General features: G+C 50.7%; 1 protein-coding gene across 1 annotated transcript in view; it reads right to left on the minus strand.

Moving 5' to 3' along the window:
• Positions 1-10,493, minus strand: part of LOC147095722 (ral guanine nucleotide dissociation stimulator-like) — an 83,692-nt gene extending 73,199 nt beyond the window's left edge. The window contains exons 1-3 of the mRNA XM_085974171.1: positions 10,159-10,493; positions 6,281-6,496; positions 4,677-4,780 (exon numbers count right to left, since the gene is read on the minus strand). Coding sequence (XP_085830297.1) covers positions 4,677-4,780; positions 6,281-6,496; positions 10,159-10,200 — 362 coding nt within the window. The 5' untranslated portion in view covers positions 10,201-10,493. The remainder of the gene's footprint in view (positions 1-4,676; positions 4,781-6,280; positions 6,497-10,158) is intronic.
• Between the last annotated feature and the right edge of the window lie 2,135 nt (positions 10,494-12,628).

The raw sequence follows: 12,628 nt of genomic DNA on the forward strand, positions 1-12,628 counted from the left end.
ATGGGCAGAAGTTCACCTTGCTGACTGACCACCAACCACTTGTCTCCATCTTTAATCCTAAGAAGGGCGTGCCAGTAATGACTGCACAGCGGTTAGAAAGATGGTCCCTGTTTCTAGGGGCGAATCAATATGAAATAGAATATAAAGGCACGAAACAGCATGGGAACGCTGATGGGCTATCGCGCCTGCCACTGCCTACTGTGGAGGAAGCACCAGCAGTGGACCCTATCGAGATATTTTATTTGTCGATAATTGAACGATTGCCAGTAACAAACGCGGATATAGAGAAGGAGACCCGCAATGATCCGACGCTGTCTCGGGTATATGAATTGACGGTGAGGGGATGGCCAACACATGGCGACTCACTGTTGCCAGCATTCTCATCCAGAAGAGAACAGCTGTCAGTATGCCAGGGGACAGTGATGTGTGGATCCAGAGTGGTGATTCCACCCAAGTTAAGGGAGAGAGTGCTAAATGAGCTACATGAAGGTCATCTGGGGGGAGTAAAAATGAAAAGCCTTGCTAGGGCTTATGTGTGGTGGCCGGGGATCGATCAGCAAATCAAAGACCTAACTAAGAGCTGCTTAGGATGCCAGAAGGTCCAAAATGCACCACCACATGCCCCTCTACACCCATGGGAGTGGCCCTCCTCTCCATGGCAACGGGTGAACATTGATTTCGCTGGTCCATTCATGGACTCAATGTTCTTAATAGCAGTGGATGCTCATTCAAAGTGGCCTGAGGTGATAAAAATGTCTTCAACCACTACAGAGAAAACGATTGCAGTCCTACGGACCATATTTGCCAGAAACGGTTTGCCAGAGCAGATCTGCTCTGATAATGGACCACAGTTTGTGTCCGACGAGTTCCAAAAATTCATGAAAAGGAATGGAGTAAGACATTACACATCCGCCCCGTATCATCCAGCCACCAATGGATTGGCTGAGAGGTTCGTACAAACCTTTAAGAAGGCGATAAAGGCCATGTGCGATGAGGAAATTCCACTACAGCATAAGATGGACAATTTCTTATTAGCCTACCGAAACGCGACACATGCAGTTACCAACCAGACCCCGGCCATGATGTTCTTTAACAGAAGGTTGAGATCTCGTCTGGATTTGCTCAGACCAAATGTACGAAGAGATGTTGAGGACAAACAATTCCAGCACATCAAGGAGAAGCCGACAAGGAGCTTCAATGTGGGGCAACCAGTCTTGGCCCGTGACTATCGAACAGAGAAGTGGCAACCCGGAACAATATGTACAAGGCAGGGGCCATTAATGTACACAGTGGATGTCGGGGAGAACATTGTGAGACGCCACGTCGATCAGATCTTAGCGTCACAGGAAGGCGTCAACACCATGTCTCGAGTACCTGGGGATGAACCCGACATACCGGTAGCATCTACTTCAGACCCAGTAGCAGTGGAACCCGATGAACTACCCGATGAAAAGGGGTCAGAATCGCCTCTGCACCAAGAACAAGAACCTCCGGAAAGGCGCTATCCCGAAAGGGTCAGGAAGCCGCCCCAAAGACTGAATCTACAAATGGACTTTTTGTTATTGAATGTACATGTAAAAATGTAATTGTTATTTGAATATTAAGGGGGTATTATTAATTTTAAAAGGGAGGAATTGTAGTGTATGTGCTTTAAGTCAGAACTACTTTTTACAGCTCCTGTATACTTTAGTATCGGCAGTAACCACACCGGTATATAAGCTGTGCGCATGCCTCTGTACCCCAGTCTAGAGATGACCCTCCTCCAGTAAAGACCTGTTGTTTGTTTATGTACAGCATCCGTGTAATTATTTATCCACTGAACCACGGATCTAACACTCCCTATACCAGGGAATCTGGGAGCTGGGCTCTAATACTGAGACACTGATCTCCCTCACACACTATTCCTGGGAATATGGGAGCTGGGCTCTAAAATGAGACACTGATCTCCCTCAGACACTATTCCCGGGAATCTGGGAGCTGGGCTCTAATACTGAGACACTGATCTTCCTCACACACTATTCCCGGGAATCTCGGAGCTGTGCTCTAATACTGGGACACTAATCCCCCTGCCCACACTATTCATGGGAATCTGGGAGCTGGGCTCTAATACTGAGACACTGATCTCGCTCACATATTATTCCCGGGAATCTGGGAGCTGTGGCTCTAATACTGAGACACTGATCTCCCCCACTCACTATTCCTGGGAATCTGGGAGCTGGTCTCTAATACTGAGACACTGATCCCCCTGCCCTCCCTATACCAAGGAATCTGGGAGCTGGGCTCTAATACTGAGACACTGATCCCCCTCACTCACTATTCCTGGGAATCTGGGAGCTGGGCTCTAATACTGAGACACTGATCTCCCTCACTCACTATTCCTGGGAATCTGGGAGCTGGGCTCTAATACTGAGACACTGATCTCCCTCACACACTATTCCTGGGAATCTGGGAGCTGGGCTCTAATACTGAGACACTGATCTCGCTCACATATTATTCCTGGGAATCTGGGAGCTGGGCTCTAATACTGAGACACTGATCTCCCTCACTCACTATTCCTGGGAATCTGGGAGCTGGGCTCTAATACTGAGACACTGATCTCGCTCACATATTATTCCTGGGAATCTGGGAGCTGGGCTCTAATACTAAGACACTGATCTCGCTCACATATTATTCCTGGGAATCTGGGAGCTGGGCTCTAATACTGCGACACTGCTCTCCCTCACATATTATTCCTGGGAATCTGGGAGCTGGGCTCTAATACTGAGACACTGATCTCCCCACTCACTATTCCTGGGAATCTGGGAGCTGGGCTCTAATACTAAGACACTGATCTCGTTCACATATTATTCCCGGGAATCTGGGAGCTGGGCTCTAATACTAAGACACTGCTCTCCCTCACACACTATTCCTGGGAATCTGGGAGCTGGGCTCTAATACTGAGACACTGATCTCCCTCACACACTATTCCTGGGAATCTGGGAGCTGGGCTCTAATACTGAGACACTGATCTCCCTCACACACTATTCCTGGGAATCTGGGAGCTGGGCTCTAATACTGAGACACTGATCTCCCTCGCACACTATTCCCGGGAATCTGGGAGCTGGGCTCTAATACTGAGACACTGCTCTCCCTCACACTATTCCTGGGAATCTGGGAGCTGGACTCTAATACTGAGACACTGCTCTCCCTCACACACTATTCCTGGGAATCTGGGAGCTGGGCTCTAATACTGTGACACTGATCTCCCTCACACACTATTCCTGGGAATCTGGGAGCTGGGCTCTAATACTGAGACACTGCTCTCCCTCACACACTATTCCTGGGAATCTGGGAGCTGGGCTCTAATACTGAGACACTGCTCTCCCTCACACACTATTCCCGGGAATCTGGGAGCTGGGCTCTAATACTGAGACACTGATCTCCCTCACACACTATTCCTGGGAATCTGGGAGCTGGGCTCTAATACTGAGACACTGATCTCCCTCACACACTATTCCTGGGAATCTGGGAGCTGGGCTCTAATACTGAGACACTGCTCTCCCTCACACACTATTCCCGGGAATCTGGGAGCTGGGCTCTAATACTGAGACACTGATCTCCCTCACACACTATTCCCGGGAATCTGGGAGCTGGGCTCTAATACTGAGACACTGATCTCCCTCACACACTATTCCTGGGAATCTGGGAGCTGGGCTCTAATACTGAGACACTGCTCTCCCTCACACACTATTCCCGGGAATCTGGGAGCTGGGCTCTAATACTGAGACACTGATCTCCCTCACACACTATTCCTGGGAATCTGGGAGCTGGGCTCTAATACTGAGACACTGATCTCCCTCACACACTATTCCTGGGAATCTGGGAGCTGGGCTCTAATACTGAGACACTGATCTCCCTCACACACTATTCCCGGGAATCTGGGAGCTGGGCTCTAATACTGAGACACTGATCTCCCTCACACACTATTCCCGGGAATCTGGGAGCTGGGCTCTAATACTGAGACACTGATCTCCCTCACACACTATTCCCGGGAATCTGGGAGCTGGGCTCTAATACTGAGACACTGCTCTCCCTCACACACTATTCCCGGGAATCTGGGAGCTGGGCTCTAATACTGAGACACTGATCTCCCTCACACACTATTCCCGGGAATCTGGGAGCTGGGCTCTAATACTGAGACACTGATCTCCCTCACACACTATTCCCGGGAATCTGGGAGCTGGGCTCTAATACTGAGACACTGATCTCCCTCACACACTATTCCCGGGAATCTGGGAGCTGGGCTCTAATACTAAGACACTGATCTCCCTCACACACTATACCTGGGAATCTGGGAGCTGGGCTCTAATACTAAGACACTGATCTCCCTCACACACTATTCCCAGGAATCTGGGAGCTGGGCTCTAATACTGAGACACTGCTCTCCCTCACACACTATTCCTGGGAATCTGGGAGCTGGACTCTAATACTGAGACACTGCTCTCCCTCACACACTATTCCCGGGAATCTGGGAGCTGGGCTCTAATACTGAGACACTGATCTCCCTCACACACTATTCCCGGGAATCTGGGAGCTGGGCTCTAATACTAAGACACTGCTCTCCCTCACACACTATTCCCGGGAATCTGGGAGCTGGGCTCTAATACTGGGACACTGATCTCCCTCACACACTATACCTGGGTATCTCCTCCCACGTTTTTTTCAGCCTGTGGACGGAGTTAGACTGGAGGGCGGAGATGATGGCATAGAGCGAGGAGAAGTTCTTCAGAGCCCTGCACTCCTGTGAAGAAAGGCAAATAAGAGAAGGGATTAACGGAGGCAGCTCCGGACGGGTCCCCACTTCCACAGTTCAGGTTGGGCAATATTCAACGAGCTTCAAGTATTGGCCCTGTTTCGTCTGCTTATGGAGCAGTATTCACATCCGGCCTGCAGTCACGTCTGGGCAACATAATGTGGAGAAGTTGAGCAAGTTCTCACAACCTGACCTCCAAACAGTCCAGTGCCGCACCAAACTAATCTGAGGAACAGTGGGGTTAGAGAGACGAGGGCACAGATTTTCCGATCCGGTGCCATCCCATCCGGAAGTAAGACTGGAACAATTCACCAGTGTGCTGACCCTGGGCTGTTTCCGGGGTCAAGAACGTTGGCGTAACCTCAGGGAGCCCCGGGCGGCGGAAAACCCGTGGGATTGGAAGCTGGCCCGCTGCTGGGTGGGCAATCACGGGCCCCTGCGGTGTTTAAAGGGCCACTGCTGGGTGGGCGATCACGGGCCCCTGCAACATTTAAATGGCCACTGCTGGGCGGGCGATCACGTGTCCCTGCTGCGTTTAAAGGGCCACTGCTGGGCGGGCGATCACGTGCCTGCAGCGTTTAAAGGGCCGCTGATAGGCGGGTGATCACGTGCCTGCAGCGTTTAAAGGGCCGCTGATAGGCGGGTGATCACGTGCCTGCAGCGTTTAAAGGGCCGCTGCTGGGTGGGCAATCACGTGCCTCTGCGGTGTTTAAAGGGCCACTGCTGGGCGGGCAATCACGTGTCACTGCTGCGTTTAAAGGGCCACTGCTGGGCAGGCGATCACGGGCCCCTGCAGCGTTTAAAGGGCCATTGCTAGGTGGGCGATCACGTGCCCCTGCGGTGTTTAAAGGGCCACTGCTGGGCGGGCGATCACGTGCCCCTGCAGCATTTAAATGGCCACTGCTGGGCGGGCAATCACATGTCCCTGCTGCGTTTAAAGGGCCACTGCTGGGCGGGCGATCACGTGCCTGCAGCGTTTAAAGGGCCGCTGATAGGCGGGCGATCACGTGCCTGCAGCGTTTAAAGGGCCGCTGCTGGGTGGGCAATCACGTGCCTCTGCGGTGTTTAAAGGGCCACTGCTGGGTGGGCAATCACGTGTCACTGCAGCGTTTAAAGGGCCACTGCTGGGCAGGCGATCACGTGCCCCTGCAGCATTTAAAGGGCCACTGCTGGGCGGGCGATCACGGGCCCCTGCAGTCTTTAAAGGGCCACTGCTGGGCGGGCAATCATGGGCCCCTGCAGCATTTAAAGGGCCGCACCAACTTGAAGGTGCCTGCACCGTGCTCTGCAAAGCAGCACCCTCAACTTGGAAACACATCTCCAAGCAGGTCGGCAGGTCACAGGGTGCCTCGCTTCTCCGACGAGCACATATAATTTCTGATGGAGGAACTGAGGCGCGGAAGGGCGGGGTGGTGGTGGGGAGATCCTAAGGTTGAAATTGACTCTGTTATTTGACTGAATCCGGACACCTCCATCTTCCCGACCTACCTCCGCGACCCGGATCCACTTCTCCAGGATCCGTGCCCGTTGCTGTGGTCTCAGCTTGGTGTTGCTGAGGCAGGAGCTGATGACGCAGTTGGCGAGCTTGTTGAACTGTCGGACGGTGGCCCTGATGGTGGGGGCAAGGTTCTCCTTCCCCTTCTTGTCCCGCTGCGACCAGATGGACCCCAGGCAGTGATACGGGACCACCTTCATGAAAAGCTCCTGGAAAGAGATGACAGCGGCTTTACGACACCTCAAGAGTACTTTGTTGGCTTTGAGACGCCCTGAGATCCTGAAAGGCGCTATAGAAATGCAAGTCTTTCTTTCTTTACTGCTTTGTCGGAGGTTGAGCAACACCAAGATGTTGCACTGGCTTAGAGTCCTGACCTGTGGCGAGAGATCTGGACCATAGGAGTGGGACAGGAAATTGCAGGCGGCACACACTCGGAAAATCTACCCGACTGAGTTTACCTGATAGAATCATAGAGCACAGACGGAGGCCATTCGGCCCATCGGGCCTGTGCCGGCACTTTGAAAGAGCCATCCAATTAATCCCACTCCCCCTGCCCATTCCCCAGAGCCCTGCAAATGTTTTCCCTTCAAGTATTTCTCCAGTTCCCTTTTGAAAGTTACTGTTGAATCTGCTTCCACCGCCCTTTCAGACAACGCATTCCAGATCACAACAACTCGCTGCATTAAAAAGAAATGTCCTTATCTCTCCTTCGTGGTGGAACGCCGGTTCTACATGTGGGGGAATATTGACTTCAATGGGGAATAAAGTCGGGGCGTAAAAGAAAGACTTGCATTGATATCACGCCTTTCACGACCACCGGACGTCTCAAAGCACTTTACAGCCAATGAAGTACTTTTTGAAGTGTAATCACTGTTGTAATGTAGGAAATGCGGCAGCCAATTTGCACACAACAAGATCCCACACACAGCAATGTGATAATGACCAGATACTCTGTTTTTTAGTGATGTTGATTGAGGGATAAATATTGGCCCCAGGACACTGGGACGGCTCCCCTGTTCTTCTTCGAAATAGTGGCTGTGGGATCTTTTACATCCACCTGTGAAAGCAGACGGGGCCTCGGTTTAACGTCTCATCTGCAAGATGGCACCTCCAACAGTACAGCACTCCCTCAGCACTGCACTGGGAGTGTCAGCCTAGCTTTATGCGCTCAAGTTCATGGAGTGGGATTTGAACCCACAACCAGCTGACTCAGAGGCGAGTGTGCTACCCACTGAGCCACAGCTGACACAGTAGTGCAAAACCAGCGGCTGCCCCCGATCACCGTCAGTCTCCCCACGGGCAGCTAAGATTAAAATTGACCCCCTCTGTGTCACAAGCTGGCAATATGCAGACCACGAGAGGAGGTTTCACAAAACATGAATGGTCCCTTTAAAACTGAAGACTCTTCGACCGGAGAAAGAGCTGAGCTAAGATCTCCTTCTTGATATGTGTGGTGTTTACACAGAACGACACAGCGCAGAAGGAAGCCTCTCGGCCCATCGTGCCTGTACATAGTGTTACCAAAACACTAGATGGGCCTCCCAATGGGAGTAAGCATGTCGTTGCAATTAGACTCCAAGGTTTCTCTTGCATTACTTCTTTATTCTTCGGTGAACTATTCTAGAGGGCCTGGAAATTTTTTTAAAAGGCTTTTTCACTGTTGAATGCACTTCAATAGGCTGCCTTGTACTCACAGCGTGACCTAATTTAAAAAACAGATTATGCATGTTCTTTATGTGGAAATAAACATTATGATGATTTTGACCTGTACCCGTTGGCCCTGTGTGGTATTTCCATGTATCCAAATAGATTCAAGATGACACAGGAATTGTATGTAAATCACAGTGTGCAACGTACCACAATTGGTTTGCTTGGTAACCTAAACGACAGACTTGCATTTATATCGCGCTTTTCACAATCTCAGGATGACTCAAAGCGCTTTACAGCCAATGAAGTACTTTTTGGACTGTAGTCACTGATGTAATGTGGGAAACGCAGCAGCCAATTTGTGCACAGCAAGCTCCCACAAACAGCAATGTGATAATGACCAGATAATCTGTTTTTTAATGATATTGGTTGGGGGATAAATATTGGCCAGGACACCGGGGAGAATTCCCCTGCTCTTCGAAATAGTGGCTGTGGGATTTTTTTCCTGAGAGTTTAACGTCTCATCCGAAAGACGCCACCTCCGACAGTGCAGCGTTCCCTCAGCACTGCACTGGAGTGTCAGCCTGGATTTTGTGCTCAAATCCCTGGAGTGGGACTTGAACCCACAACCTTCTGACTCAGAAGCAGAGAGTGCTACCCACTCAGCCAAGGCTGACACTGCAATCTAGCCTGTGCCAGCGCTTTGTGTGAGAGAGAGAGAGAGAGAGTGCAGAGCTAGTCAGAAAGCTACTTAGGGTCCCGAGGGGATAGGCTCACTTACAAGAAGCAGTTTCTTATTAAAAGCCTGAACTCTTAACACACTCTTATCATTTTATCCCACAGAATCCCCAGCCCGCCCGTAATTGGCCCTATTATTAGTGGGGGTGGCGAGCTCCCACGACAGCTCAGAAAATTGATCCAGCAAGTGGCTCAGTCCTCGTCTCCTGGACCAGTTCGCGATCACCGAAGTGCGGGGAGTCGGGAGAGGAAGTTTCTGATATTCTTCATTCGGAACACAAAGCTCAGCCCCAACTTTTAAAAAGGACGAAAATGAAGTCCTGTTTCTCGGACCGTGGGTGTTGGCGATGGAGGATGGCTGCACCGGAGCCACTGGGAGTGGAGGAGGTGCGGGCTGGTGCTGCTTGGGGTGGGGATCCCCTGTCGGTACACGGCCGGTGGGCTGGTCCGCACCCCTGGGGTCTACCCGCCTTTCTCCGCCACACTCCCGGGCCACGGGAATCCTTCTCCTCCTTGTCAGATTTTTCAAGCATCCCTCCTGCTGGTCTTCCGTGACCATTTCCAGCTCCGCTAGACCCATCCTTAGGCTCTTTATTTGTCTCATTATCACCACCTTGCACCATCATCAGTTTTGTCATCTAATCCCTCTTGCCCTCCACCCTATCACAGACATTTTATTCTTTCTCTGACCCCCCCTTTTATCTGGCTCTGTACTTGCTTAAAAACTATTAAATAAACTGTGATCAGGTACCGTAGCACAGTGGTTATGTTACTGGACTAGTAATCCATGGGACCTGGGCTAATGATCCGGAGACGCAAGTTCAAATTGCAGTTTGTGAATTTGAATTCAATTAATTAAATAAATCTGGAATAAAAAGCTAGTATCAGTAATGGTAACCATGAAACTATCGGATTGTCGCAAAAACCCATCTGGTTCACTAATGTCCTTTCGGGAAGGAAATCTGCCGCCCTTACCCAGACTGGCCTCTATGTGACTCCAGACCCACAGCAACGTGGTTGACTCTTAACTGCCCTCTGAAATCGCTGAGCGAGCCAATCAGTTGTACCAAACTGCTATAAAAGACAAGTCACCACACGGACTGCAGCGGTTCAAGGCGGCTCACCACCACCTTCTCGAGGGCAATTAGGGATGGGCAATAAATGCCGGCCTTGCCAGCGAGGCCCACATCCCGAGAATGAATAAATAAAATTTAAAAAAATCTCTAACATCTGATGAAAGGCCATCGACATGAATCTTTAAGGCCTAGATATTCCTCTTGGGCGGTTCCACTGATTGCAATGGAACTGAATGTCCGGCGCTGCGTACAACGGGTGGCCGATCCGATCCCGCCCACCTTGCTCCATCGCCCCAGACGAGTTTCTAGGTCACACTCTCTCGGCTCTCTCGCTACAGATGCTGAGCGTTTGTCAGCATTGGGTGTTTTTAGGTAAAATCTCCCTATGGAGAGACTGGTGATTCGCTCACCGCATCGATCATGGTAAGCTGGGAGGCCGTCGTATCTGCCATGAAGGTGAGGACATCTGCTGCGTCCTGCTTGTGCTGGGGCTTGCTGCCATTCTCCTCAGTCTGGATCGGGTCATTGCGCTTATGGTCTTGACCTGTCAATCAGAAACATCACTTGGACACTGAGAATCACCAAACAACAGACAGAGCACTGGGCATAGTGGCAGTGTCGAAAAATCACTGGGGATATGTTTACCATGGGGACAGTGAATAATATGGTCATTGCTTGGGAAAACAGGGACAAAGGCTTATAGGAATATCAGGGATAGAGAGAGAGAAAAGACAGGGACAGAGAGAGAGAAGAAGACAGAAGGACAGAGGAGCAGAGAGTGACAGGGACAGTGACTAGATCGTATAATGTACCAGAGTGAAGAGGATGTCGGACAGAGAGAGAGAGATGATAGGGACAGAGAGAGATGACACGATCAGAGACGAGTGACAGAGAGAGAGATAGACGAGAGAGAGAGAGAGTGACAGGGACAGAGAGAGAGAGTGACGGGACAGAGAGAGAGAATGACAGAGAGTGACAGGGACAGAGAGAGAGAGTGACAGAGAGAGAGAGAGAGAGAGTGACAGGGACAGAGAGAGTGAGAGAGACAGCGACAGAGAGAGAGAGAGGGACAGAGAAGAGGAAGACCGAGACAGGGAGAGAGAAAGAGCAAAGGGACACAGAGAAGAAAGAGATAAAGGGATAGAGAGAGAGAGACAGAGAAATGGAGAAGAAAGAGCGACTGGGACAGAGAGAGGGAAAGCGAGACAGGGACAGAGAGAGAGAGACAGGGAGATACAGGGAGAGAGTGACAGAGAGCGCGGGAGAGAAAGAAGTGACAGGGGCACAGAGAGAAAGAAAAAGATGGGACGATGACCTGAGATAAGCGAAGCTGGGATTGTTTTCTGTAGAGCAGAGAAGGTTAAGGGGATTTAATAGAGGTGTTAAAAATCATGAAGGGTTTTGATAGAGTAAATGAGGAGAAACTGTTTCCACTGGCAGGTGGGTCGGTGACCAGAGGACACGGATTGAAGGTAATTACCAAAAGTAGCAGAGAGGAGATGACTCAGATGAGAAGAATTTTTTTAACGCAGCGAGGTGTCCTGATCTGGAATGCACTGCCTGAAAGGGCGGTGGAAGCAGGTTCAATAGTAATTTTAATCCTAACCAATGATATCATAACCATTCCTTACAGTTTACAATTTCCCTGGATTAATTTGGTCAATTCCCTTCATTATCTTGAAAGCTTATGGGGAAGCTGTTTGAAGTGAATTTTGCCATCAGTCATTCACAAAATATGGGCGTCGCGAGTAAGGCCGGCATTTATTGCCCATCCCTAGCTGCCCTGAGAAGGTGGTGGTGAGCCGCCTTCTTGAACCGCTGCAGTCCGTGTGGTGAAGGTAATCCCACGGTGCAGTTAGGGGGTAATCCCACAGTGCCGTTAGGGGGTAATCCCACAGTGCTGTTAGGGGGTAATCCCACAGTGCTGTTAGGGGTAATCCCACAGTGCTGTTAGGGGGTAATCCCACAGTGCTGTTAGGGGGTAATCCCACAGTGCTGTTAGGGGGTAATCCCACAGTGCTGTTAGGGGTAATCCCACAGTGCTGTTAGGGGGTAATCCCACAGTGCTGTTAGGGGGTAATCCCACAGTGCTGTTAGGGGTAATCCCACAGTGCTGTTAGGGGGTAATCCCACAGTGCTGTTAGGGGGTAATCCCACAGTGCTGTTAGGGGTAATCCCACAGTGCTGTTAGGGGGTAATCCCACAGTGCTGTTAGGGGGTAATCCCACAGTGCTGTTAGGGGTAATCCCACAGTACTGTTAGGGGGTAATCCCACAGTGCTGTTAGGGGTAATCCCACAGTGCTGATAGGGGGTAATCCCACAGTGCTGTTAGGGGTAATCCCACAGTGCTGTTAGGGGTAATCCCACAGTGCTGTTAGGGGGTAATCCCACAGTGCTGTTAGGGGTAATCCCACAATGCTGTTAGGGGGTAATCCCACAGTGCTGTTAGGGGGTAATCCCACAGTGCTGTTAGGGGGTAATCCCACAGTGCTGTTAGGGGTAATCCCACAGTGCTGTTAGGGGTAATCCCACAGTGCTGTTAGGGGGTAATCCCACAGTGCTGTTAGGGGGTAATCCCACAATGCTGTTAGGGGGTAATCCCACAGTGCTGTTAGGGGGTAATCCCACAGTGCTGTTAGGGGGTAATCCCACAGTGCTGTTAGGGGGTAATCCCACAGTGCTGTTAGGGGGTAATCCCACAGTGCTGTTAGGGGGTAATCCCACAGTGCTGTTAGGGGGTAATCCCACAGTGCTGTTAGGGGGTAATCCCACAGTGCTGTTAGGGGGTAATCCCACAGTGCTGTTAGGGGTAATCCCACAGTGCTGTTAGGGGGTAATCCCACAGTGTTGTTAGGGGTAATCCCACAGTGCTGTTAGGG

This window comes from Somniosus microcephalus, unplaced genomic scaffold (genome assembly GCF_052327205.1).
Source record: "Somniosus microcephalus isolate GS21.2 unplaced genomic scaffold, FLI_Smic_1.0 unresolved_chr1, whole genome shotgun sequence".
Taxonomy (NCBI): Eukaryota; Metazoa; Chordata; class Chondrichthyes; order Squaliformes; family Somniosidae; genus Somniosus; species Somniosus microcephalus.